Below are 27,239 nucleotides of genomic sequence, written 5' to 3'. Positions count from 1 at the left end.
AGAGCTGCACTTTCTGCCACCATTGGCTGAATGTTTCTCGAGTGTGTAGGAGCAAACTGCGAGGATTTGCTTAGTGAGTGTCAGTGAATGGAATACAAAAGGCCTGTCAGGAGGAGCTGCTGGGTAATTACTATAATTTGCTGCCTACATTTTAATTTTGAGTATTATTTTTTCAACAATAAGGGAGCGGGAATAGTATCTGAAGCAGGTGAAAGAAGAGAGCTGGGCCTGCCAGCGGTGGCTGCTCCACGTGCTCTCACTGCCATGCTGGACCAGAGGGGATGGCAATCTCCAGGAGCAGGCATCCTGAGGGGGACTTCTGTCCCCTCGTGTCAAAGGATAGGACACAGCAAAAAAGAAAGGCTGTGGCAGGAGCAGTAAAACAAGGGCACAGGGCTCAAGCTTTTGAAGCAGGTGGATGCAGTGGTATTGAAATTATCTGTTTCAAAGGGGAGACCTGGAGCTGAGGGTCCCTAGCCAGGGCCAGCAGAGAGGGGACATCGCACTAGAGCTGAGCTGGTCCAAGGTCCCAACTCCTTGCTGAGCAGGTACCCACAGCTTGTTAGGTGACAGAGAAGTGGCATGACGGGTGTGAAAGGTGCTGGGAAGTTCAGCTGTAAGCTCCCTTGTAGCTGTGGGACACATCAGGGGCATGCTTGTGTCCAGTCACCAAATGAGAGGTCCCCTGGGAGCACAGCAGGCTGGTGCTGGCATCACCTGAAGGAAGGAAGGGCATCACTCACCAAGGAAGGAAGGAAGGAAGGGCATCACCCACCACAGTGGCAAGAGCACACCGAGCCGGCTGCCTGCACCATGGTCCCTCCAGCAGAGCCCAGTGCCTGCGGGGACGTGGGCTTGCCCCACACATCCCCACTGCTTCCCTTGGCACAGCATCAGCAGCCTGGCATGCACCTGGCTCTGCCACCCACTGATCCACGGCCCTGGAGAAGTTACTCACCTTCTCCGAGGCTGGGCGAGCCACCCCGAGGTGGGTGCGGGAAAGCCATGCAGGCCACGCTTTTGGGATGCCTTGGGTGGTGTCGCTGACTCCACAGGGCTGGTCTTTCTCCAGAATTGGATTGCGGCACATTTTGGCGGTGCCGTAGCCAGAACTGCCTCCATATTCGCTCCCAAGAGGGTGTGTGGGCGCAGGAGGTACTGAAGGATCACACCAGGTACCATCAGGCGTAGGGAGTGATATCACTTGGTTTTTCCCCCTATAACCTAGGTCTGTTAATCCGTGCGAGCTCCCATTAAGGGACCTTTTTACGGGCTCTCTCCGCCCTCACCAAGCCCAGGGTGGAGCTGGGCAGCCGTGCCAGAGTGCCTTGCAATGTCTCTAGTAAAAAGCCCCAGTGCCCAGAGAGCCTGGGGCTGCCCAGAGCCAGAGCCTGGGGCTGCCCAGAGCCAGAGCCTGGGGCTGCCCAGAGCCTGGGGATGCCCAGTGCCAGAGCCTGGGGCTGCCCAGTGCCAGAGCCTGGGGGTGCCCAGTGCCAGAGCCTGAGGCTGCCCAGTGCCTGGGGCTGCGAGCCGAGAGCCCCTCCAGGTCTCTTCTCAGTTCCCCGAGATGCTGAGCACGGTGCCGCGCTCTCCGAGCTCCTCTTCCTTCAATCTCCACTTGCCGTACGGGAGCAGAGGCCCCGGTGTGTCCATGACAGCGGTGCCAAAGCTCTCGCCATCCCTCCTGTGCCCGGGCAGCAGCGCAGGGCAGGGCCGGGGTGTCCCGGGTCGGTGCGGCACTGGGCTCGCCGGCGCGCACGTCCCCAAAGAAAAGCGCCTTTGATTCACTTGAGAGCGGAGAAAACTATTAGCCAAGCTTTGTTTTCCTGGATCCCTCCCCCTGCCGCTGACATTCAGCCGAGAGCGAGGGAGACAGAAAGTGAGCGAGGGAGGGCGGGAGCGGGTGCCAAGCGCCGCACCCCTTGTCAGCTTGGGTCAGCGCCACGTTCGTTATTAATGCTCTGTCTAGAGGTCACATTCAGATGCAACGAGCCCCGGGTCAGCCAGAGGAACAGATTAGAGCTTGCTCGCTGCTCCGCCACATACCGACGGCACCGGCTCCCCGTCCCCGGGCTGGCAGGAGCGGAGCTGCCGCGCTCCCGCCCCTTCGCTTTTCTCCTGCCTTTTTTTTTTTTTTTTTTTTAATTATTATTATTTCTTGGCAACGTCGGGCATCTCCTGAAACTGCACAGTCTCCCTATAGCCCCGAGCTGCTGAGCAAGGAGATGAGGTAGGGGAGAAAATCCTGGCGGCGCTTGCATCCACCTTAAGAAGCGCGGCTGCAGCCGGCTGGAACGCTCCGGAGGAGAGCGGAGGAGAGCGGAGAGCGCTGCTGGAAGCGGAGGGAAGAGCTGGGGCCGGAGCATGTGTTCCCACCAACTTCTGCCATCGGGGTCAGGAGTCTGCCGCCTGTGACCTGCTTTCCAGCCTCGCTGCCCGTTTGCTCGCCGCTCCCGGCCGCCCATGGCTCTGAAATCCTCTCGCCCCCAGGATTTAAGGAACCGGCTTTGCTTTCTTCTCTGTCTCCGGCTGCTGCGAGGGAGCGAAAGCGAAATGCGTGGGGAGGGTGTGAGCGGAGCACTCGCAGCGCTTTGCCGCGGGCTGCCGTGCCCGGGGGGGCTTTGAAGAAGTGCCCTGGCAGCCGTGTTCCTCCCAGCCCACCCGCTGCACACTCCGGTGTGCTCCCTGCCCGCCGGAGCACGTAAGTCGGGGGTTGGGGTCCGAAGGACGGGGTTAACCTCAGGGCTGTGTGTGGCTGCGTGCCTGCGGCAGAGCCCCCGCCCCGAGCCGAGGAGCTCAGCCTGCCGAGATCTGATAACTCGGTTAGTCATAGTTTCAGTTGCGATGTGGAGCGAAGGGCTGGTGCTGCCGTGCCGGGCTGGAGTGCGGGGCAGGGGGAGCAGCTCTGCCGGACGGGCTGATGGAGATGGGGTGCCCGGCCAGCTCCAAGGGAGCTCCCCCGCACATCAGGGGGTGTCTGGGCTGGTCCCTCCCGAGCGTGCACATAACTGCAGCGTGGCAAGCAGGTGTTGCTGTTTTGCTCTGGTTTCATGTAGAAGAGTGGCGGGGCTCCCTGCTGGTCCCGCGGGCAGGGGCTGCAGGCAGCCTCCTCCTCCTCCTCCTCCTCCTCCTCCTCCTCCTCCTCCTCCCCCTCCAAGCAGTGGCCTCCTGCCCTGCTGCAAGCTCCTTCAGCGGTGTCCTGGCGAGCAGGGGGAAGGACAGCCAGGAGCTGGCATTGCCTGTGGCTGGTAAAGGTGCCACCACGCTGGGGACCACTCACACTGACATCCATCACCCCCCCCAGCCACGAGCTCTGCCATGCCAGGTCCTGCTTGTTGGCATCTTTCCTGCCAAAGCACCCGTGCTCGTGGCACATCCACAGCGCTGCCAGTGTCTTCGTTTCGGCTTGGCCTGGCTGTCACACTTGGTGCTGGGCCACCAGCGTGGTGATGAGCAGAGGGACAGAGCTGCTTGTTTGCTTTGGAAGGCAGCAGTGGGTTGTGTCAGAGGGGATGGGTTGTGACACTGGGGACTGTCCTGTTTTCCCCTGCGGCATTCAGCAGCGGCAGGGGGAGGACTCTTGCCCCACTCGTTGCCTCAGGATTGGTGGCCGGATGTGATTTTTTTAAATTTTTTTTTTTTTTTGAGAAGTCCCAGTCCGTCAGCGGGGTGACAGAGGTCGTGGGTTTGGCTGAGCAAGGCTGGGAGTTGCAGAGTTAAAGCTCAAACTTGTTTCTTGGCTTGCCAGGGCCTTTCTGGTGCTCAGTGCATGTGATGCCTTGTACATGCAATTTGATAAGCCTGGTGCTGGGACGGGCAGGATACAGGCACCAGCTGGATGTTAACTCCTGCTGTGCTGGGTGCTGCTGGTTTTCTCCAGGACCTGGGAGGCAGAGAGGAGGATTTTATCTCTCTGAGGGTACATGGTGCTATGTATTCAATGCAGCCATGCCCTCAGCCCCTGCACCGTGCCCTGCCCTTGCACGAATTCAGAGCAGATCCTGGCTGGGGGAGCGTCCTTTGGGCCCGGTTGCATGTGGCTGTGCTGAGATCAGCCCATCCCTTGGGGTTTGTTGCTGAAGCTGAGGTTGGGCTGCCACTTTAGGGCCGGGCTGCCACATGGCAGCAGCTTGGCAGGAGGCTGGCAGCAGGGCTGGGGCACAGCTGCAATGTTCCCAGGCACGAGCAGAGCCATGCCAGGAGCCCCACTGTGGGACTCACCGTGGTGCCAACCCCCCTGGTGTCAGAGCAGCCAGGGAGGGGCTTGGGTGTGGAGCCAGTGGTCAGTGCCCACTCCCAACCCCACAAGGCTGTGGGTGGTGGCCTCTGGGCACAAAGTCCCCCAGCAAAGGAGAAAGATGTTCTTAGCAGGTTCATTCCGTGCTGACTTTCATCTTGAAGTTACCTTTCTGTGGCAGTATAGTAACTCTGGACTTAGAAACTCTGCATCCTGCGCCCTCACAAGGTGCAGGGAAGGGCTAGGGAGCTGCTGGCCTGATAGTGGCATCACATGGGCAGTCAGGAGCAAGCCAGGCTGGCAGTGTCCCACAGGCTGGTGGCAGCCCTACAAGACACCACATGAAGGACCAGCCACACAGCAGGCAGTGAGGTGTTACTTCCCAGAAACCTGGATGGTTCTTTCACAGGTCACCTCCAGGAACCCGGGGTGCCTCTGCAGCCATCCCTGGGCCATGGTTGTAGCTCCTACCTCCATCTGCAGGACCAGGGGTGCCCAGATACCCCGCAGAGATGGCAAGGACACGAGGTGCTGACTGTCTCATTCCTCCTCATCCTCCTCCTCCACCTTGCTGGGTTTGCCCCGTGTTCAGGTGGCACCATCTGGCCAGGATTGGCAGCCCTCGATGTGGTGCCTGACCTGGGAAGCTGCTTTTGTCATGAGCCTGTGATCAGCACTAATCCCCTGCCACACCTCTTCCCAGCCAAGGACATCACCTGGCTTTCCCTGCCAGCATCCTCACCTGCCCAGGCTTCCCTCCCCTTTCCTTCCCAGCAGGGCAGTGTGCCTTGGGGTGGGAAGAGCCTTTGGTTCATGTTAGGGGCTGAGAGCAGCTGTCCCAAGTTCTCCTGGCGTGCCAACACCTGCTGCAGCCATCCCAAAGGAAAGGGAGCACCGCTCGTCCTCCTCACTGCGAGACACGGCTGTGGGACGTGTTTTATTCCAGAGACAGTCACCATAGCGCCTTTTTTCCCCTTTGGAAAGAAAAACAGCCTCTCACAGCTCATCCCCTGGTCTAGAATCCATCAGACAGATGCTAGTGACCATGTTGCTCCTGTGGAGTTTGGCTTGCAGGGAGGAGGTTTCCCGTCCTGTGTGGATAATGCTGCCCTTGTGTGAGTGCATCAGTGTTCAACCTTTCTCCTCTCTGCCTCTCCCACTGCAGGTCTCCTTGAGCATGGGCGGAACTGGTCGGCCATTGCCAGGATGGTGGGCTCCAAGACCGTGTCGCAGTGCAAAAACTTCTACTTCAACTACAAGAAGAGGCAGAACTTGGACGAGATCCTACAGCAGCACAAACTGAAAATGGTGAGAGCCCTGTCCCAGCCTGCGCTGGGCGCTGTGGATATTTCCTAGCCAGTGCTTGGATGCTTCCCACAGCTGAGGGGGGCCTTTATCACCTTGGGTGAAAGCTGTGGGGGCTGTGGAGTGGCGTGGGAAGGGGTTGTCCACCCGTCTGTCCCTGCAGCGCTGCTGCACGGGAGATGCCTGGGTGTCTGGAGCGTGGCTGGTACCTGGAGCGATCAGGAGCAGGAGGAGGAGCAGGGCTGTGGTGTGTTGGCCGGGATGCAAGTTCTAATGGCTGTGCAAATTCTTTGTTTCTGGTGAGGTGGTGCTGTTCCGCCCTGGCGAGCAGAGAGCCCGGCTGGGTCACTCGGGTCCGTGCCTTGCAGGTTCTGCAGTTACCTGCTAAACTGCTTTGGTTTGCCCCAAAGAAATCAGAGATTTAGGACAACGTGAGGAAAGCCTGGCTCCGAAAGAGGTTTTCTTCAGCAGTGCACGTAAATGTGCACACCTCTCCGTACCTCACTTTCCCTTCAGATGGGGCTAATGCTGCTTTTTTCCTGGCTTGTGGTGCAGGCTGTGAATGTAGTGGGGCTTGTTTGGTGTTCTGGAGATAGCTTGGACTGCTAAGAGACACTAAAGATTATAATTATTTCATTTGTAGAGTATCCTGGGGTTCCCAGTTTCTGGCTAATAGAATTCACATGGCTAAACCCCCAAGGGGTGCTTTGAAAATGCAAAGGACAATGTTCAATGCAGGAATCTTTCCAAGCAAGCTATTACAGCAAGAGTAAAAAGAAAGACAGGAAAACATTCAATGACTCACCCAGGAATTTAATATCCTAGTCAGTCTATAGGAATGAGAGAAAGAGAAGACATCGGCGATTCTTTTTTATTAATTCTCTATGCACAGAGACACTCCTGTGTTCCCATGTTTCATTGAATTGTTTTTAGAAACAAAGCAAACAAACTATATAAAAGACCCCCAGACCCACATAAAGACTGGAATGAAATATTCTGTGAAATGTGCATCAAGCCCTCTGAATATAAAAAGTTACATTAGAAAGATATCATTGTTCATTACTGGGGAGAATCTGAAATAAGATCACACAGCTTTGCTGGCAGTGGAGCCGGTGTGTATTAATTTACTCTGCTCCCTAATGTTGCAGAAATTATATCACGGAAGTGTTTTTCTGCAGAACCACATTTTTCCCTGCATCCGTCCCTCCAAGGCAGCCGCTAGACTTCTCCAGTCTAATTGCTCACTCTCACTTGCAGTTTATATCAGCATCATCATTTTATTTTTCAAGCATTGGAGGCTGTGGGATTCGGTGGTGGAGAAGAACAATGAACATTCAGCTGTTATTTATTGTACTCTATTGTTTTGTGGCAACAGCAGATGCCAGAAAGCTGAACAAAATAAAAGAACAACTGAGATTAAATTGCCATGGACCTTCCTTCCTGACTCCTAAATATAATCCCAAGCAAACTGAGCCTCCAAATCTCATCCTATAGCCAGTATCAGCCATGACCTCTGTGGAGGAAGCACATGTGAAGCAGCATGGCATCACTTAGTTTTGCCATGACATGCATGACAGATCATTCCCTGACCTCACCACCACCAGCTGTTGCTGATCATGTGCAGGGAAATGCAGTGGCTCTGCTTTTCCTCCTCATGCTAAATGAGAGTAAACTTAATTAGCAGCTCTCATTCATTTCCCGAATGGGGCTCGTTAACATTGTAGCCTCCTCTTCCAGGTAGGTGTGACACCAGGATTCAGCAGTGTGCAGGTTGGTCTGAGGAGCTGTGGGGTGGGAAACAGACCCAGAAGCAGCCAGCTGCACCCCGGGACAGGCAGTCTGTTACTGCTGGGGCAGGGTCAGGCCACCTTGAGGCTTCGCTTTATCTGCCCTGCTGTGTGTTTTGGCTTGGTTTCGCTGCTGCGCCGCTCGGATGTGTCCCAGGCATCAGCGTCACTTAGCCTTGACCTTCAGCACGCTGCACTCGCTAATCTTGGCATTTAAGGAAAGCAGGGCATTGGGATACACGGTGTCCTCAGAGCTGCTCCTTCTGCTAGTGGCTGGAGATTAGGCACTGTCTTCACTGGCAGCAGTCTGTGGTGTGGCTGTCACTTTGATCTACTGGGCTTGTTTTGGCTTGTGCAGGAAAGAGGGGCCGGTTATCCCCCGGGATGGGGCTGGTCCTGCTTGCAGACCAAGTCCTGTGGACCTCCTCTGAGCAACATTTCTTTAATTCCTTGCTTTTTTGGATGATGCTGGCTTTGCACAGGAAAGATGCTTCAGGAGGTCTGGCAGCCTCTGCTTCTGGGAATGAATGTGTCTGACTTGCCTTGGTCCTGCTGTTGGGACAGGCTGAGCCTGATGGGGGGTTCCCATCAGGGTGGCTCCGTGCTGGTAGCGGGGTTTGGGAGCTGTTTGGGTTGTTGCTGCCACATCAGGTGGTGAGTGCAGGGAAAGGCCAAATTTGTCGGGAAGGCCCAGGAAGACATTGTGGAGGAGGAGGCATGGAGTGACCCCTCGTGCAGGGTTCCGTGTCCTTGCTGAGCTCAGTGTATTTACTCAGTGGTTTTGGCGAGTCAGAACGCTTGAGTAGCACCAAGCCCTCGAGATATACCTGCTGGAAGGTAGAAAGGAGCAAGACTGCACAAGGAGTCTGGAGCTGTAGGTGTGATAAGAGGCAAAGTGGTGTCCTTGATTTGCTGCCTGCATTTCACATAATTTCCCCTAAATCCCAGCAGTGGGGTTTGCCAGGAGAGGGACCCACGGTGCCCCTGGGGCCGCTCACTGCTCTGCTCTGCCAGCAGCTGCCAGCCCCGGGCTCTGGCCAAGTAGGGTGCTGAGGCAGAGGCTGTTCCCAGCTAATTCCCAGCGAGGAGCCTGCTCCTGGCTGAGTCACGGACCTGTGAGTAAGAGGCAGAGAAGCCTTTGCCATAGTAACGTCGGCGCTTTGTCACTGCATGAGCGTGATGGGGAACTGCTGCTCCGCACAGGGACGTGCGGTGCCGAATCGCTGCCGTGGCAGCACCGGGACACCACCACGGGCTGGGCTGGAGAAAGGGAGCACAGGGCCTGGCGTTCCTCCCTCTGCCTCTGCCTCTGCACAGAGCTGCTTCTCAAGTGCCTCTTTTCCCTCTCTCCTGCCCAGTTTGATAAAAATAGATTTTGAGCAAGCAGCGTTTCCAAGCGAAAAAGCAGTTGTATTTGTTTGTTTTATCTGGAAGTTTTCTAAGGGATTGAAAAGTTGGGGGTGGGGGAAGGGGGGGACCAGCTCTTCCCAGCACAGAGATCCAGCAGCAAAGTTAGCATTTCCATCACGGCTTTATCTTTTCATCCATGTAAATAAACGTCCTACACACGTCACTCATGTGGGGTTTGCAGGGAGAGCCGGAGATGATGAGCCTGTTCCTACTGGTAATATTTACTCAAGCAACAAGAGCAGGAAACAATAGCAAAGCCGAGACTTTTCCTTTAGGTCTGCAGGAGGGAGCAGCTGTCCACACCCTCGTGGCTGTGGCACGTGCTCCAGCCAGGGAGGTTGGGGCTGTCTCAGGGCAAGCCAGGACACCAGGCAGTCACCTTTGGGAAGCTGTGCTGCACTCAGCTTGCCCACTGTCCGCCGGTGACAGCTGCCCTGGCATGGGAGTCCAAGTTCTTTGGCACCGCCTGCTTTCCATGAAAGCAGGTGCATGGAAATGTTGGCTGGGCCGTATCTGGGGCATCAGCTTCGTTATCTGCAGACAAGCGTCAAGTCGTGGGTTTGCGTGGCTGGAGGTAGGGCCTGGAAATGCGCAGGACCAGCGCGTCACACGAGTGTCACGAGCAGACGTGTGACCCCCCAGCTCTTGCCAGCCCTGCACTGGTGACCTCCGTGCATCTGTGCCGTTCTTCCCCTCAATGCTCGCTGCTGGCTGAGGTTGGAGCTCCTTGTGGAGCCAGGCTGGCCGCTGCAGAGCAGTCAAAAGTTTTTGGCCAGGTGACACCGCGCTGCCAGGCTTTCAACAGGCCTGGTCCCCAAGCCTGGTGCTCAGAGGGTTTACCCAGGGCAGAGGGTCGCTGGCTGTGTCCCTCTTGAGACTTTGGGCAGGACCAGTGCTCTCTGCTGCCCCATAACTCCCCGTAGGCTTTGCCTCTCACCATTCTTCTCTGCTTCAGGAGAAAGAAAGGAACGCCAAGAGGAAGAAGAAAAAAGGTGCCGCAGTTCAGAACGAAGAAGCCGCCTTCCCTCCCGCAGCTGAGGACGAGGAGATGGAGGTGTCGGGGACGAGTGGCAACGAGGAGGAGATGGCAGAGGAGGCGGAAGGTGAGGCGGGTATGTGGCAGGGAACGTGCTCAGCTCCTCTGGCTTTGCTGCTGGGTTGTGGCAGAGGCACTGTGCACGGCCTCTCCGGGGCTGCACGTGTCAGCACTCCCCCCAAAGCCTGTCACCCCAAAGTCACACCAAGGTGATGGTGTCTCACAGCACTCGTGGCATTTCGGATGCCTCTGGATTTCACGCTTGCAAGGAGTGCCCTGGATCACTGCCCTCCTCCCGTGTCTGTCTGGACAGATGGCTATTTTGGGAGCCCTTTGGTTTCTGATTTCCGTCAGTGCGCTTTCCAAGAGCACACAGCCTCCCAGGACCTCTTGTAAATCACATTTCTTGGTGTTTTGCTCCAAAGGAGAGTCCCTGCATGCTCTTAGCCACCACTGTGAGCTTTCATGGAGCTTATCATGGGCTCAGGGAGAGATAACCCATCGTGGTCTGTGTGTGCCCATTCCCATCCCATCTGGGCACTGCTGCTTTCCTGGGCAGTGGAGCTCCTGGAGCCCAGCACTGGAGAGGGGGCAGGGGAAGCTGTGGTCTGCAACCAGCAATGCTGGTGCACCTTGGTGGGGTTTTTCCTCCTCCTTTCCCTTTTAAGACAGCATTTTTCTCCCTCCAGCCATACCAAAGAAAGGAAACAACTTGAAAGTGACAATTTTCAGCTATTTATCGCTTAGAAAGCACAGCAGTTCAGAGTTCAGAGAAAATGTGCACAATTTTCCAACAATGCCCACTTGACTTCTGTCAAACTAATTTAATAACTTAACCAGCAATCTGGCACCACACTGGTTCCTGGCCTTAGCACCCAGGCTAATGGGACTTGAAACAGGAAATCTTTTCAAATGGTCCTTGTGAGTGACTCATTACAAGGCAGATTCCAGGTAAATCTTTGTGCGAGGTGAGTGACTCACAGGAGCAAAGTAAAAGGTAGTTACTGCTCTTTTTAAGAGTGCCTGAGAGGAAACAACATGGTTTTGAGATGAGAGAGGGATCTCTTGACATGCTTCTGAGCCTTACTCTCCAAGCATTGGCTCTTGCTCTGCTGCTGGGGTGCCCTACAGAGTTGTGGAAAAGCATGAGGGGTGTGAAATGTAATGGGCATGGAAGTGCCAGGGTGATGTTAGCAGGAGATGGGTGCTGGCCCCAGGGTGACATCTGGGGATACTCAGACAACACCTTGAAGTTGCAGGGGCCACGTGGCAAATCCAGGGACAGGGGGAGAAACTCAGTGTGAGAATTATGGATTCAGCATCTGTAGGGAATGCAAGGAAGTCTAGAGCTTGGCTGAGCTCGGGATGAGCCACTGTTGGATGTCTCAGAGTAGCATCAAGTGGCAGCTGGGAAGAGTTTTGCCAAACACACTGTGAACCTTGTCCTGGCTGGGTGATGGGACACCTCTTTTCTTGTTTGCAAGTGAGTAAGATTGGAGAAGACGGGTTCCTGATGAGTGTGGTACGATTTCACTCTCAGGACAGATGGATGTGCTCCAACGTACAGCTCTGAGGGAGCAGTCCCTCTGTGGCACTCCTCTCACCAGCATTTGAAAGCTGTCTGAGCTGCTGTGGAGAGAGACAAGTCAAGGAATGCATGTGAGGAAGCCTTTGGGGCATGAGCGTGAGAGCCCTGCCCGGCGGGGACCCGCTGGGATGGGACTGTGGAAATCTCCTGGTGTTCCTGGCCCTGGCCATGTTTGTCCGGCCGAGGCTTGGAGGGAGTGATCCTCTCCCCAGCTGTAGAAACAATCTCTTGGCAGCACCTAACTCTGAGCAGTGCATGGATGCTTGTGCTTCCAGCTCACATCGAGCTGCTGGTGGCAGATCTGGGAATGATCTTCCCATGTAATAATTAACCTGTCCTGCAGCACTGCCAGCACTTTCCTTTCACCGACCCTGACCTCCTTTCTTCTGCCACCGGTGGCTTAAATAACAACAAACACGTGTGGTGTTTTTGGATGATCCCAGCTGCTCCAGGGGTGGCACAGCCAGGGAGACAGGTGATGTAAGTCAGCAAGTAGGGTGCCTGGTCTGGAGCAGCTGATCATGTGCCATGGGTAAGAGGGGAAGAAGGGAGCAGATCTTGTCCTGCCAGACCAGCCAGCAGCCAGGGTTTTCCCTTAAAATCCAGCTTCCCATTCACTCAGTCTCCAGGCTTTTGGGTGTGTGATTTTGTGTTTGGGTGGGGGTTAACAGTCGTGCTGGGCAAGCAGAGAGGCCCCCAGAACAGCTCTTTGCTTAGCTCTGGATCTGGGGATCCCAGCACAGTTCTCCCAGCCCCGGGATCATCTCCCCCTCGGAGGAACGAGGGCGTTCTCTTCCCAAGGGAGGGGGTGGAGGCAGCGATATGGGAAGCAAGAATCTCAGGCTGATCCTTATTTTTATTTCTTCCCTTTTCTCAGCTGCAGTAAATAACAGCTCCGACACCGAGAGCATTCCCTCGCCAAGGCCCGAAGCCAAAGAAGGCGGCGAAAACGGGGCCAAGGCACCACCCGGGCCGGGAGGTGACGCCGGCACGGAACCGGCAGTCAAGTGGGAAGAGGCTCCAACACCCCCCGAGGCTGCCCCTGCTCCCCCTGCCAACCCCGCTCCTGCTGCCAGCCCCCCGCCGGAGACGGCTCCCGAGGCACCCGGCAGCGAGGAGAAGGTGCCGGAGGACCTGGTGGTGGACGTGGTGAAAACGGAGGAGCCGGAGGAGAAGGTGAGCGAGGAGCCCTGCAAGAGTGAGGTGAAGAAGGAGGAGAGCGAAGAGAGCCAGGAGAAGGACAAGGGGAATGACAAGAAGGTGGAAAGCGGCGTCGGCAGCGCGGGGACGGCGGGGACGGAGGGGACGCCCAAGGCCGAGAAGAAGGAGAGCCACAAGGGCAGTAAAGGCCCCGGGGTGAACCCCGACAGCGACTCCAGCGCGACCTGCAGCGCAGACGAGATGGACGAGCAGGATGCTGTGGACAAGAGCAGGTAGGAGCGGGGGGACAAGGGGACAAGGGCATGACCCAAGGGCCAGATGAGCTTTCCCGTTGTGTCACAGTGCCCATGGGTGCCTTTTTGAGCTCCTCCTTGGGAATATCGCTGCTCAGGCGCACCCCCAGGCAAAGGGACTTCCCAGCTGTGTCCCCGTGTGCCCCCAGCCCTTTGGCTGTTGTTCCAAAGGGGCTGTGACACAACAAGCAGTGCAATGTCCCAGTGCACGGGTGCTTCTAGGACATGGCCGTGGGCAGATGTTGGGTGCAGAGGCACTGTGTTTGCTGGTGGCAGCTGCCCATGTGGGTGACGCAACCGGGATGTGCTCTCAGGGACACTGGAGTTGTGCTGCTTTGCCAGCATCCGGGCTTGGGAATGGTTTCTGTCTGAGTTGGCATTGGCAGGAGAAAAGTCGCATCAGGGATGCTTTTTTACTGCAAGAGGGGGCGAGTTGCTCCTTTGGCAGAGATGTTGCCCAGATCAGTTTGCCAGAGGCAAATTATCCATCCTGGCAGTAAGGGAGGAGGATGTGGTCTGTGCAAGCTTTCCTGGGGCCATGCCAGTGGGTCTTCACCTGAGCCACTGCAGTCCTGAGCCCTCCACCCACCCCTAGGCCTGGCAGCCAGGAGAGCCTCAGACCTTTCATGGATGGCTCTTGGGACAGGGAGGAGAAACATTGGCCTCCTCCTTGGAGAAACATCCTGCTCCCCTCCCAGCTTTTCCCACAGGGCCCTCCCCACCCAAGAGCCTCACAGATGGAGAAGGGGTTTTCCATTTTTTTAAAGAATACGTGTGAATACAGGCATCTTTGTAGCACTGAATTTTATGATGGCCCCTGGGCCAGGTGGGACTCCTGTGTACACCCTGTCATTGTATGTAGGGGCAGCAGTCCCTCTTTGACTCAGAGCTGGGCAGGGACTGAAGGCTGGCATCCCACATCCAGCATCCTGCATCCAGTGTCTTGCAAGCCTTCTGTGGGCTCACAGGGAGCAGTTTGGCAGCAAGATGTGTGCTGCCAGGCTGGGCAGGCTGTGCGCAGTGCTGTGGATGAGGTTATTGAAAAAGCAGCTGAGCAAAGTAGTGGGATGAAGTCGAAGGGAGCTGTTGTGCCTCCCACTGCTCCAAACGGCCTCTGCACTGCCCCTGTGATTGATGCAGGAGCCAGTGGATGAGTGCTGCTGGTGCAGGAGCATCCCCAGGGGTGCAGCCCCTCGCTGCCCAGCAGCTGGAGCAGCGCAGGCGGTGCCAAGGGGTGGTGCGGGTGCCGTGGCCAGCCCCAGCCCCGTGGCAGGGCTGAGGCCTCTTGGCTGCAGTGCTCCTCTCCAGCAATGGCCAGAGTCCAGCACCACCCCTCCCCACCCTCCCCTGCTTCCAGACAGGAGAAAATCTCCCAGTAAGGGAGAACGAGGCCAGCTGGGCTGTCCTCCTCCAGTTTAACATTAACCCAACCGAAAGCAGGGCAGCAGCGGCTTGCACCAACTCCTCAGCAGCAAGGGAGCAAGTCGTCTTGGGAACAACTTTTCCATGGTGGCTCCTCGCTGAGTCAGCGCCTATCTCGCTTGTCAAACAGTTCCCAGCTTCCAGGAATATTAAACACTGAACAGGCGTCCCGCAGCTCCCGGGCCACTCCTCTCAGCCGGCGTGGTGCTGAGGCGCGGGCGAGAGCAGAGCCTGCTGGCATGGCAGGGCTGCAGCTGACGCTGGCATCGGGCAATTCCCAACCCAGAAGCACCCACAGGGCTGATCCTCAGCTGGCTCAGAGAGCTTTTGGCACCCAGTGGGGACTGGGTGCCCTTGCCAGCTGTAGCTTTGCTCCCTGGCCCTCCCCGTGGGCCGAGGGCTGCGGGCCGCGGGCGTTGGCGCAGCCCCGGTGCCGCAGCGTGACTCGCGCTGAGCGGGACCGCGCTGCCGCGTGAGCCGCCCCGTCACCGCATCACCCGCTGCTCGCCACCCACCCAGCGCCAGCGGGGCGTGGGTGCTCTTCCCTGCGCTCGTCAGAGCATCAAGCTGTCCCCAGCATCTCCCAGAAGAGGACAGAGGGTGGCTGGGGTGTCCCCGCGCTGAGAAAGGAAAGGGTTCAGAGTAGGGGCAGCCTTTTTTTGGTCCTCCTGCGGTTCACGCTAGCAAAGACATGTCCAGGATTGAGGAGGCGCAGCCTTAACTCATCCGGGCTGAAGGAGGCAGCTGGTTGTCTGTGGTTCCATGCAGCGAGTGCTGCAGGAGGGCTGCTGCAAGCACAGCCAAGATGTGGTTCAGCAGGAGGTCACGCCAGATGGGGACATGTGAGGGAGGCCACACACAGACCTGCAGCATGGTGAGGAGACACCTGCACCGACCGTCCCGGTGCTGCGTGTCCCATTGCTGGCTCAGCTGTGGGTGCAGGGACTCTGCCAGGCCCGTGCCATGTTGGAGCCATGTCTCTGGCTTGGGGGAGCCCGTTGTGGAGATCTGGTAGCCACTGCCTTTGCAGAGCTACTGTGCAGTCACGTTTGGCTGGGTCATGTGTCAGTGTGTTGGATCATCTGGAAGTTAAATTAGTCCCCATCCATCTCCGTGGCAGAAGGAGGAAGAGTATGGGAAATGCAGTGTCATGGTCCTCCCCAAAGCTTTGTGCCTGGGAGGGGACATTTTCACACTGCTGAGGCTCAGCTCTGAGCCTGCCAACCCCTTCCTGCTCTGACTCTTTTCCCGTCCTTCCCAATGCCATCAGCCATCCTAAGGCACTGGTCCTTGGGTTTGGGAGGCTCTGGGTTGGCAGCAGGTGGATAAGAGGTGTCAAGAATTGTTCATATGGTGATTTCCAGAGCAAAGCACCCAACAGACATCCCCTTGTTTGGCGCAAGATCTGCTGGGAGGGATGTAATAAATTAGGCAATTTGCATATTGATGAATTTAATCCTGACTTTGGCTTCCGAAGCATCGGGATCCTGGAGGGCTTCAGGAAACCTGGAGATCTTGAAGGTGCTTAAAGGGACTTTAAGGGTGCTTCAGTGTACCTCTTCAAACACCAAGCAGCTGCTGGGGTGGCAGTTCCACAGCTCAGCCTGGCGTGAAGGTCTCAGGAACAAGTGCTGGGTGCCCTTGTCCCTGTGTCTCAGCAGATTTGGGGGCACTGCACCCCTCCAGGAGTGTGGCTTCACAACACCCGTGTGGCTCCACAGACAAACATCGTTGGGATTATTTAGGGAAGAACTCAAATTTGCTGTCCCTTGGTTAGCTTCCCCTGGGTGCCCAACCCTGGTCCCAGTGTGGAGGTGGGTCCCCTTCCCCTCTGGTGCCAGGCACTGTGCAGAGCGAGGGCCGGGGCAGCCCCAGCACCATGATGAGTTTATTCCCCACACACGGCCCCGCCACGCTTGTTTATTCATCCAAGGGTGAGCATGGAATGACCTTGAAATTTATAGGCTGAAGAGAACACTAAAATAACAGCTAAAATAAACAAATCAAGCTATAAAGCTTGAAAACTATGAACTGGCTTCAACAAACTGGAGTCAGGAGGGGGAGAAAGCAGAGATGGCCTGGGCAGATGTGATCCCTGAGGTCTCAGCATAAGCTCAGGAGCTGGACGTGCTGAGGGTTTGACCCAAGGGCTCTGCACGCCTCCATCCCACCCCGTTTTGGTGGCACCGTGGGGATGCCCCCCATGTTTGCACAGGGGTTCTGCATGGCTGGCTGAGTGTCTACCAGGTGGCTCAACAAGCCAAGGGGAAGAGCCAATGGTGAGGGTGCAGGGCTGCACAGCTGCTGGGCTGCTGAGTGCCAGATCCCATCCAAACACAGCCTCTCATTTTTCAAGTGACCCAAGAGCCCCAGTTGCCTGCACTTGGTGGCTTGCCCTGGCTTTAGCACCTTGATAAAAGACAGTCCTTGAAGAAGAGCATGAAGCTGATCCCCAGCCCTGGGTGAGCTGTATCTGTGAGCTCTGGAGGGTAGCACGATGTCCAAGTGAAATCTGAGCTGGTCACCTTGCCCCATAACAGCCAGCTCTAGAGTCCATTTTCCCTCAGGTTTATTCTGACAACAGCAGATTTGCTAGAAATAGTATGAGGATGAGGGAAAGTGGGCTCAAGAGCCTCTTGAGCCAGACATAAGGGTCTTGTTTGAACATGTAGTCCCTTGGGAGTTGTCTTTGAGCCCCGATTCCCAGCAGCGAGCAGTGATCCAGCACACTCCTCTCCAATGCAGAGGATGTCCTCTGGGTTTGGCAGCACAGGACAGGCTGGAGAGTGTGGGGGAGCCGTGGGCCATGGAGCCTGTCCATGGCTGACGTTGTTTTTGGTTCCAGGTTGCTGTCCCCCCGGCCCAGCCTGCTCAACACCGCCAGCGACGCCCGCCTCAACTCCTCACCGCAGAAGCCGCTGGACCTGAAACAGCTGAAGCAGAGAGCTGCTGCCATCCCTCCCATTGTGAGTACCCTGCTGGAGAGGGCAGGGGCTGGGGGCACAGCCTGTGCCTCGTGCACATTCTCCTGCTGGGGTCTGTGGTGTGCTCAGGGGTGCAAGGATGTGCTCATCCCTGGGGATGGGCTCTGGTCCACAGAGAGCCATGCCTGGGCAGTGTGAGCCCCCGGCCAGGCAAGGTGCTCCCCGTGCAGAGTGTGTTCCCAGCTGCTGGAGCAGCTCTGCCAGCAGCATTTGGATGTCTCTGGAGCTCTTTTATCAGAAAATCGTGGGAGGTCTGGACAGAAAAAGCTTCTCACTGCCACATGACTGTTGCCTCCCATTGCTTTAAAAAGAAAGAGTGCACCTTCCCAGCCCTGCATTTTATCTTGTGCTTGAAGGATAACACCATACTCACCCAGGAGCTTTGCTTGGTCCCCCTTTTTGACTGCTCAGTAGCCATGTGTTGAAAGTAGTGATACAGTGCCTTAAGCTGTGAGAAGAAGCATCCTGGTATCTCCAGGGACAGCACTGGAGGAGCAGCGATGCAGGGTGGGCAGGGAGGAAATCCCTGCTTTGGGGTTTGCATGCTCAGGGAGGACCCATTCCCAATGCTCTTCCAGTTTTCCATATTGTAGTTTAAGATGTGGCTGCTGTAATGGAACTTCTGGCAAAAGCTACAGGCACGTAACTGTAGATTAGAGGTTTTGAACAAGTCTAACCATTTCCTGTAGTATCACCAGCACAGAGCTGGTACTCTTTGTCATGGGCTTTTTAAATCTCCCGTGGCTAGTGAGCTTTGAAGCCCTGTTTGGTCTCTGCTAAGACTTGCCATGATAGTGTAGGGCAGGGGCTTCTCATAACTCCTGATGTCTTCAAGCTTTTTATGGATGTCAACAGACCATGATGAGCCTCACCAACTCTCACTGCTTTGCAGATTTCCGAAGGTTTCTCAGAGGGGCTGTTGCAGAGCGGCAGCGCAAAGCCTCAGGTGCCTCCCCACGCCTTGGCTCTCTACCAGCAGCAGATCACAAAGGCCCACGAGTCTGCCCGCGAGGACATGCCCCCGAGCAAGCTCTCCCAGTCCCAGCAGCAGGCTGAGAAGGAGCAGCAGCAGCCCAGCAGCAGTCCCAGGGGGAAGAGCCGGAGCCCCGCTGTTGGAGAGAAGGAAGGTAGGGCTGTGTGCGTGTCGGTGCGTGTTTATCCGCGCGGAGCACACGGGGTGTGCAGCTGTACGCAGCCAGCAGCTTTCTCCCTCCTAGGTGAAAGCTTGCCTCAGCCCCTGAAAGCTCTTTAATAGCATCTTGAGGCAGGACGAGAGAGGCATGGCTAATTTCCCATGTTCATTAGACAGTACATGATGTCTCATTGAGCCCACAGCAAACGCCGGGCAGTGTGGAGCACCAAGGAGGTGAAGATTGCCTTTATTAGCATCTGCCATTCACCAGAGAGCAGAGGGGCCTGGAGGCATGCCAAGGCTCTGGGTACAATGGCTCTTTTCTACCTTGCTGGCTTTCTATAAAGAATGCTTTTAATGCACAGTGGGGACCATTATTTCATTTAAAATCAATGCTAATACTGTGACTCGGAGTCCAAAGGTTCCTGTAAAGATTCCCAGTGCTTTCTCCCCGGAATAGCTCTGATGTGGTTTGGCTGCCTAATGAGCAATTCAGAGGTTCCCACCATAGAGCATCTGAAACATTATTAGCTTGAGCACCTGGGGATCAAGGTTAAGGAGAGACGGGAAGTCCTGATGAAACCATCCTCTAAATGTGTTTTTAATCTGAGTGTTAGTCTGTTCCAGTTCAGAGTCTGTGTCCCTGCCCCCCATAGCCAGTCTGTGGCTCAGTTTTTAAGGAAGATGAGAGGCTGTCCCCAGTGCCACAGTCAGGGAAGTATGGCTTGCATAGGTACAGTGTCCACCAGAGCTGGATCCTGGACAGGAATAGGTGCAGCTGCAAAAATCACCTGCTTGTGCATGGGAGAGAAGGGTGGGTAAAACTGTGCTGAGGAGGCACTGGACTTGGCTGTGGTGTTTGCTGGAAAATCACTGTGCTAGTTCACCCTCGGGCAGCCAGGACTGTAGCAGCCTGCTCTGCAGGGTCCAGGCCAGGTAGTTATTCCTCAAGCTGTCATGTCCCTCTGCACAGAAGGATGTGCTTGCAAGAAGAGTTGGTTGCTGGCGCTTGGCCACAATTTTTTCAAACAATAAATAGCACCATGTGTGCATCACACAATGTTTTGCATATAAGCAAGGAAGGTGACTGCTCACCTTGCAAGAAAGGGAGTTTCCCCTAAGTCGTGGTGTTGCCACCTGTGAAGTCCCATTTCCAGTAGATCTTATCCTGCTGTGCTCCTGTTTGCTGCCCAGGTGGAACAGTTCCCCTCCAGCTCTTCCCCCCCAGTGGCAGGTAATCAGGTTTGATCTCCTGTGCTGTAGTCCTGTGCAGATCTGATGCTGCACTGCTCAGCATCCTTGTCAGCTGGGTGCCACTGCCAGCACTCAGCCCAGAGCTCTGCATCGCCCGTGTCCCAGTGCTGCAGCTCCAGCTTCCTCCTGGCCACAGGAGGATGAGGAGGTGAGGCAGACGAGTGGCTATGAGGTGCAGTGCAGACTTTAGGTGTTGAAGTCACCCACTCCACTCTGCAGCCTGCTGGCACCATTATCAAATACAAGGATCTGTTATCCAGGTGGATCTTTTGTTGCTTTGTTCTCTGCGAAGCACTAATGATATGAAGCACTTTATTCTCTCCTCTGTACAGCTCTGAATCTTTCATGTTAATGAAAGTAATTATGCCTCCCTATATCCCTGTAAACATCTCGGTAGGTCTTGGGCTCCAGCTGTGTGCTCTCCAAGCCCTGTGTGGCTGTGCATCTGTGCTGGGTGCCACAGTGGGTCTGGAATGCACTTGGACCCCAGGGAGACGTAGGCTGGTCTCCCCTGTTCATAGTGGGAACGTACTTCTCTTTTGAAAAGCAGCAGGTTTGTGATGAGTTGCCTCAAGAGGAAAAATCAACTCCCCCAAAGCCCTGGTTTCAGTACAAGTATGGACTCAGGCACTGTCTCTGTTCTGCCTCTTGGAACACATCCTGGCTGTGGGTCAGGGGTTAGCAGGGAGATAGCCAGATATTCCTGGCAAATCTGTGTGCATCCCTTCCCTCCCCTGCTCTCGGAGCCATCCCAGGGAAGTGGCAAGCATCCAGACTGCAGACATCGTGCTGCCACATGGCTTGGAGTGAAAAGGAGAGTCCAGCACAGCCTGCAGAGCCCTCTGGAGCGCAGCCCTGTGCCACCTCTCACAGGGGCTGGCTCCACCAGGGCAGGTACTCCTGTTCCTCCCTAGCTTGATAAGAGAGTTTGAACTCCTGCAGCCGCTCCGGAGATCAACATCCTTCTCAGCGCCTGGATCCGCTTCAAAGCCGAGTCTTGCACACATCCTGGCCCAGGCGTTGGCTGCCTCGCAGCCGCTGGCTGGGGCTCTATCAGCCTGGAGGGAGGCCAGCCAGCCAGCCATGCCTTCCTGAGCCCTGCCTGGCCTTCCAGAGGAGCTGCTAACCACGGGGCTGGGCAGAGGCAGGCAGCCCTGCCTGGATCTCACCCGCAGGCAGACGGATCCGGATCCCTTTCCCCGGTGCCGAGTCGCTGTCGGGCATATCTTTGGTTATCACTTGGTGGTTGGAGTGCCAGCAGCGTGTTTTGTGTTGATTTAGTTGTGTTTCATTTGGCCTCTGTAGGCGATGGGGAGCCAAGAGCATTAATTTGGATGACGGATCATATAAACTCTGACTCCTTCGCTCCCATTCCAGGGACTTGATAAACGGTAATAGGAACTCTCTCTTCCCCGTGTAAGTGCTATTTTATCAAAAGCTGGCTGAGTTATAGCAACCCTCTAATGTGGGGGCAATTAGGAACTGGCCACATTTCACAGGCTGGAGAGGCTCGCAGGGGAGGGGACGGCTCCCACGGGGAGGGGAGGGGGATGAGGCTCTCCGAGAGCCATCCAGGGTGCACACAGCCTTGGCTGACAGTGCCTTGGCGTCAGGGAGCGTCTTCAGCTGGGACATCCCAGCGCTGTTTGCCCCCACAGCAGCAGAGCTGAGTGGGGCCGAGCTGGAGGGGGGAAGATCAGGGAGTGTGGGTGTGCCAGAGACTCTCCATCAGTGAGGAGGATGTGCCTGGATTCCCCTCTATTGGCAGGATGGAGGGATCCTCTCTGGGATGCTGCATGGGGACAGAAGAGGCCACAGCCAAGGTCTGGTCCCACCAGGCTGCAGAGGTGTGAGTGCCTGCACACCTCTCTGTGCCCAGAATGGATTTCTTCTCTCACTGAGGTGGACAAGAATAATCTCCCAGCTTCTGAATACGCTGAGCATTAATAACGATAATGTAGTAAAGCCTCATTAAATAGGGCCTCTGATAATCTACTTGCCCTATTATTAGGCTTAGCAGGATTCAGCATCTATTTTTATCAAAAATTGATGGTTAAAGGCTGGGTTCATTTGTGATTGCTATTGTTTACTGCCCAGTTCCTAATTTCTGGTCAATGCGAACATTACACAGGTGGATCTGGGGAGGAAGGGCAGTGCAAAATGAAGTGTTTATTGATTACAAGCAAATCCTACCAAACCTGCCTCTAATCCATCCAGAAAAGGCTGTCTCATCCGTCTGCTTAGCCAAGCGTGAGGATGCACTTGGCATAGAGCTGGTGCAGATGAAGCCTCTCTTTTCCTCAGCATCTTTCAGCACTTGGCAGGGTTCAGGTGTCCCCAGCACAGCTCCTCCATCATTAAGCTCTTCTTGGCCTCCCATCAGCCTTTTTATATCCATGACAAACCCAGCCTGGTGTCCAGGATGCCCTGAACCAGGTAATTTCAGGAAGCTTTCCTGCCCCCAGCCTGTGGCTGGCAGAGGACCAGTGAGCCTCCCTCCTTTCCCTCATTTAGCTGTTCCACAGAGCCCATCTCCATCTTCATTTGCCTTTGACAGTCTCGAGCAGCGTGCTTGTCCCAGGTGTTCAGAGAACATCAGTATGTTATTCCCTTGCTGTCCAAGAAATTGATGCCATTATTTCGGGCCCCTTCCCACAGCCTACAAATGGTTTACAGCCAGGAGCCAGCCTTTAAGAGCAGCTGAGCTTTCACCTCTCTGTGATGTGGGGATGAGCCTGGCCCTGGTGTGCTGGCATTGTCGTGGTCCTGGCAGTGGCCTGGGGCTCTGCAGGCACCCTGTGCCCAGCTGCACCCCACAGTGTAGTTGGTCACCAGCGAGCTGCTGCCCTCTGGATGTCCCCCATGCACCAGAGGAACGCCAGCATTGCTGCTGCTTGGCTTTAACCTCAAGGAAGGATTTGGCAGCAGCATCTTCAATCCTCCAGCCCTGCCAGGCTGGGATGATGTGGAGCTGTGGGCACAGGCAGGAGCTGCCCAGCAGCAATTCAATAATAGCCAGGTCCTGGCAAGGAGCTGGACTCTGCATGTCAGATGCCATCTCTCCTGGGTGAGGTGGGATGGCACCAGGTCCATGGAGCTTCCTGTGGGCAGTGAGCACCAGCAGAGTCACCAGCACAGACATCCCACTGCACTTCAGATCTGAGTAGAATAAATGCTGTCAAATCCAGGCAGTGACACTGAGCTTTTTCCTTTTAGCTTGGCTGGTTCAGCCCTCCCCTCATGGCCAAGTTGGACTGAATCGAAGCCATCCCCTGTGCTTGGAGCTGGCTCTTGCTTCCCTGCCGTGCTCACAGGGACCCCTCACTCATGTTGGCTGCTGACCACACAGTTTCTCTCTGTGTCCTTTGCAGACAAGTCCGTGCATTTCTCAGCCATCGCAGAGGCTCAGAAGCTGAATGCTGAGTCCATGGCTGCCTCGTGCTGGCCCCCTGTTCTGTCCTACCCCCGGGATGTGATCAAAACTTCTCCCCAGGCAGAGCCCCACTTGTTCCAGTACAACCCACCAGGCAAGTAAAACCCACTGGCTGCATGGCATGTGCCCTCCCCTGCCTGACCTGGGCCTGAGCCCAGAGGCTGTGCTTGCAGCCAGTAGCACAGGCTGGGCTCTTTAGGGGTCCCAGGGTGGTCAGGTGTGTCTCCCAGCTCTGGCTGGGGCAGGTGGAGGGATGTGGTTTGTCACAGAGCAAAGTCAGACAGGCTGGAGGGCAGACAGGTTGGGTGCAGCTCATCCTCTGGCTGCAGAGGGGACAAGGCAGTAATTTAAACTATTCCAGTCCTTTCCAAAATGCCTGTGTGACTTGGAGCTCGTGCAGGCTCACAGCCAGCCAGGTCACTGCACCCAGCCCCTGCTCCCTCCCTCCCCCTTTGCTGTCTGATGCCTGCCCTGGGCCTCAGTGATGTTTGTGTTCTCCTCACAGGACACCCCATCCCGCTGAACCTGCATGAGAGCTCTCGCTCGGGGCTGCAGAGACTAGCCAGCATCTCCAACCCTCCTCCCCTCATCTCCTCCACCAAGCACCCCTCCGTGCTGGAGAGATCCGTCGGATCCATTTCCCAGGTAGGATATTGATAGGTGTGAGTGGTGCAGATGCCTCACAGGGACCATCAGCTGCTCCTGACCTCTCCTCTTGCCCCACAGGGAATGCCCATCCAGCTCCACACACCCTACAGCCCCGAGCACGCCAAGGTCCCCGTCGGCTCCATCACCATGGGCCTGCCACTGACCATGGATCCCAAGAAACTGGGTAAGGAACTGGGAGACGAGTTGTTTCTCACGTGCTCTGAGAGCAGGAGGGAGCAAGCTTGCCAGAAGCATAGGGGAAAGCAGGAGCACAGGCCACAGCAAGGGAGCACAGAGAGAACTGCTAAGAGGATGAAAGGATTAGTCCATCAGGGGAGCAGAGACACAGGGAGCTAAATTTGTGCAGTATAGGAAAGCAACAACTCGGTCAGGGACACTTCCCAGCCTATAAATACCCTTCAGGTAATACTGTGATCGAAGGAAGGAAATATATTGTTGCTCCTCAGGCTGGTAGGATAAAGAGTAAATGGCCTGAAGTGAACAAAGGAAGTGTTTAGTCTGCAGATTTGGAAGCTTTTCTTAACAGCAGGAGGGAACGGGTGAGGGATCAAGCCTGGGGAGGAGGGATATGAGCTCTGTTTCCCACTGTTACAAACCTGCACAGGGTTTTCAATGTCAGCTCTGGTCCTGGTGTGGGCAGTGCCAGGGTGAAGGATCTGGCTTTGCTCGATGGCATTTGTGCATTCACCACCCTGGGGAAGCCCATCCCAGGGAGCTGGGACTGGCAAAGCTGCTGAGGAGGTGCTGCCTCCGGGCTGGCACAGCCAGGGGCTGTGGCCCCGTGTCCTGCACCTATGCTGATCCATGGTTAATGTTTTCCAGTGCCTTTTCCTGGAGTAAAGCAGGAACAACTTTCTCCTAGAAGCCAGGCCAGCCAGCCAGAAAGTCTGGTTCTGCAGCCGTCCCAGGAGGGCTCCATCCTGCGGGGTGAGGACCCGGAGTGGGGGGCACGTGCCCCAGCTGTGGGGAGGGAGGGATGCTGCCACTGCCGAGCCTGGTGAATGCCACACTGGCCCAGTGATCTCAGGTTTGACTTCTGGAATTGTGCCCAGCCAAAGGGGTCTCTTTGCTCCTTTTCTGGACATCCCTAAATCAGGCCCTCAAGTGTTGATTCTGATGGAGATTTTGTGTTCAAGGGGCACCTGAAAAATTTGTTGCTTGAGACAAAGCAACACCTGTTTAAATTACATTAATTGGTATTTTCATGCTCTTCATTGTTGCTGCTGCAGCTGGTCAGGTACCCCATTTTGGTTAAATGCAACCCTGATGGGTTTCTTTCCCCACTAACCAGGCAAAAGAAAATAAATGCAGAGGTTTCTGGTTTGTGAACCCCTCCAGTAAGACAAGTCAGGAGCCTGAGTGCAGTGGGCTGGCTCCAACCCAGGACACATCTGTGTGAGTGAACTCAAGCCACCCTGAGCTGCATCTCACCACAGATCTGTTCTGATCACATCAGGAGAGGCTGAGCCAGGCTGTGCTTTCTCCCAGGCTCATAAATCTGCCCAGCACTCCACAAAGACAGCAGGGAGCTGATAGCCTCAAAAGACCTGTATTTTACCTCCTCTCTACCCCACACTCACAGGGATGGTTCTCTCAAGAGACTTGGTACAAAGGGTTCTGGAAGGCTTGGGATTGAGCACTGACAGCTCTTGGAGGGTGTCCCCTCCAGTACCACAGAGATTGGGTCAAATCCTGCACTTAGTAGTCTCAGCCTCACAGGTTTTGTGCTGAACAGCAAATCCAACCCCCAGCTCACGAGTTTTGTGTCCTACAGGTACTTCCCTCAGCTCTGCCTCGGGAGGAAGCATCACCAAAGGAACACCCACATCCAGACCCCCTCCGGAGTCGCCCATCACCTACCGAGGGTCCATCACACATGTAGGTCCCTTGTCACCCCTGGGTGCTGGCAGCTGCAGTGTGTGGGGCTGGACATGGGCACTGAGGGTTTGTGGGGCACGCTGGGTGTGCAGGGCAGGGCTGTGCAGCAGCTCTGTGATGCTCCCACCCCATGGAGCCCCTCAGAGAGGTCTGCAAACAGCCCTCCCTTGGGGTGACACGAGCAGTGTCCCATGAGTGAAGACTGCAGAAGAGCAGAGCCCAGCAAACAGCAGAGCAGCCTTACAGCACCTTTAAACCCAGCTTTGCCTTTTGTAGCTGTAAAGAGCAGAGGTAAAATCAGCTGTAAATGGCTCTGGAAAAATCATCTTGCCAGGGCAAAAAAATGGAATGGAGCAAAGGAGATGGGTGGAGGAGGGAGAGGCTGTGAGGGGCAGGTAAGGTAGCAAGAGCTGAGCGCACTGTGCTGGGGGTCCTGCCCAAAGGCCCTTCAGCAGGAAGATACTTTGGCCTTAATCTCCACCATCCATCTTCAGAAGAGCAGCTGGCAAGCGGGCGATAGTTTCTTGCAGTGTGAGTTATTGCTCATCTGGTAACAGAGCAGAGAGAATAAAAAAAAAGAAAAAATCTGCTTCCCGTGGGGATTTTATCTGGCCATCATTCAGATATTTAAAGACATTTAGGCTCCAGTTTTTGCCTGCCTTCTTCAAGGAGGATGACCATGTTTGCTTTGGCCCTGGGGACCTGATCCTGAGTCCTGGCCCAGAGCAAAGGCTCAGCTTGCCTGGTGCCCTGTGTCCAACAACTGCCAGGAGTGGGTGCTCAGGGGCTGTAAATAACCCATGGAGCAAACACTTGCTCCATCCTCTCAGATGCTCCTGCAGCAGCTGTGGGCAGCAGTGGGTGGGCATGAAGGACCTTGAGTTCCATGTGCCAGCTGAGGAGATCAGCAGAGTTTGTTGAGATACTGTTTTGCATCCAGCTAATGAATCCAGCCAGCTAATGAATCCATCCAGATTCCTTTGTTTGGCTGGGGGTTAAGGTACCAGGGCCAGACCCAGGGCATTGCCTGACTCTCCTGCTGGCCCAGCAGCCTGCATCCCTCTGCTCCTGCTGGGGAGAAGGAGCCCCCTGTTCTGGCAGCAGCTCCTGCTACCAGAGCTGATACTTGATCTCAGATGAGTCATGCAGTTCACAGGAAGCAGATCTTGAATATATGCTCTCTGCTCTGAAGCCATCTGTCATCACTTGCTTTCACATCCCCCCCGAGCACGTCTGTGGAAGGGAGGTTCCTTACCTGGGGCTGGGGAGCCTTGACCATGTGCCCAGATCCACTCCAAGGGTGGGTGACCAGAACCCACACGCTGGCATGCTGTGGCTTTTGGGGTCTGCTGCTGCTCTGAGGGTTTGGTAGAGAGCAGGGGTGGGGAAAGAGCCTGAGTGGCACAACCTGGAAGCACCAGCAAAGCTGGCAGGGGCATCACGTCCCGAGTCTTCCCCAGGCATCAGTTCCAGGGGTTAAATGAGCTGAGTAGGCAGGTGTCAGTCAGGAATGCCACTCTGACAGCATCACTGTGTCTTCCCAGAGATGGGGAAGGGGGCTGTCACCCCATGGTGGCTGTTCCTAGTTGGCACTGGCAGGTTACAGTGGCAGAAGCATGTTAATCGCTGGCAACTCCTCAGGGACATCCA

At 55.7% G+C, this 27,239-nt stretch overlaps 1 protein-coding gene and 1 long non-coding RNA gene across 2 annotated transcripts in view; one reads left to right on the top strand and one right to left on the bottom strand.

The window, feature by feature from the left end:
- NCOR2 (nuclear receptor corepressor 2) overlaps positions 1-27,239 on the top strand; it is a 226,638-nt gene that overhangs the window by 176,665 nt on the left and 22,734 nt on the right. The window contains exons 18-27 of the mRNA XM_072936200.1: positions 5,403-5,545; positions 9,695-9,842; positions 12,241-12,796; positions 17,085-17,205; positions 18,116-18,350; positions 22,981-23,136; positions 23,548-23,687; positions 23,769-23,874; positions 24,534-24,638; positions 25,486-25,589. Coding sequence (XP_072792301.1) covers positions 5,403-5,545; positions 9,695-9,842; positions 12,241-12,796; positions 17,085-17,205; positions 18,116-18,350; positions 22,981-23,136; positions 23,548-23,687; positions 23,769-23,874; positions 24,534-24,638; positions 25,486-25,589 — 1,814 coding nt within the window. The remainder of the gene's footprint in view (positions 1-5,402; positions 5,546-9,694; positions 9,843-12,240; positions 12,797-17,084; positions 17,206-18,115; positions 18,351-22,980; positions 23,137-23,547; positions 23,688-23,768; positions 23,875-24,533; positions 24,639-25,485; positions 25,590-27,239) is intronic.
- Positions 118-2,727, bottom strand: LOC115497404 (uncharacterized). Its single transcript, XR_005981986.2, has 2 exons — positions 959-2,727; positions 118-717 (listed from the first exon to the last, which is right to left on the bottom strand). It is a non-coding gene; the product is annotated as an uncharacterized lncRNA (long non-coding RNA).

The sequence above is a fragment of the Taeniopygia guttata genome, chromosome 15 (assembly GCF_048771995.1).
Source record: "Taeniopygia guttata chromosome 15, bTaeGut7.mat, whole genome shotgun sequence".
Lineage (NCBI taxonomy): Eukaryota > Metazoa > Chordata > Aves > Passeriformes > Estrildidae > Taeniopygia > Taeniopygia guttata.
The sequence above is the reverse complement of the archived record's forward strand: the minus strand, read 5'-3'. Positions and strand labels throughout refer to the sequence as shown.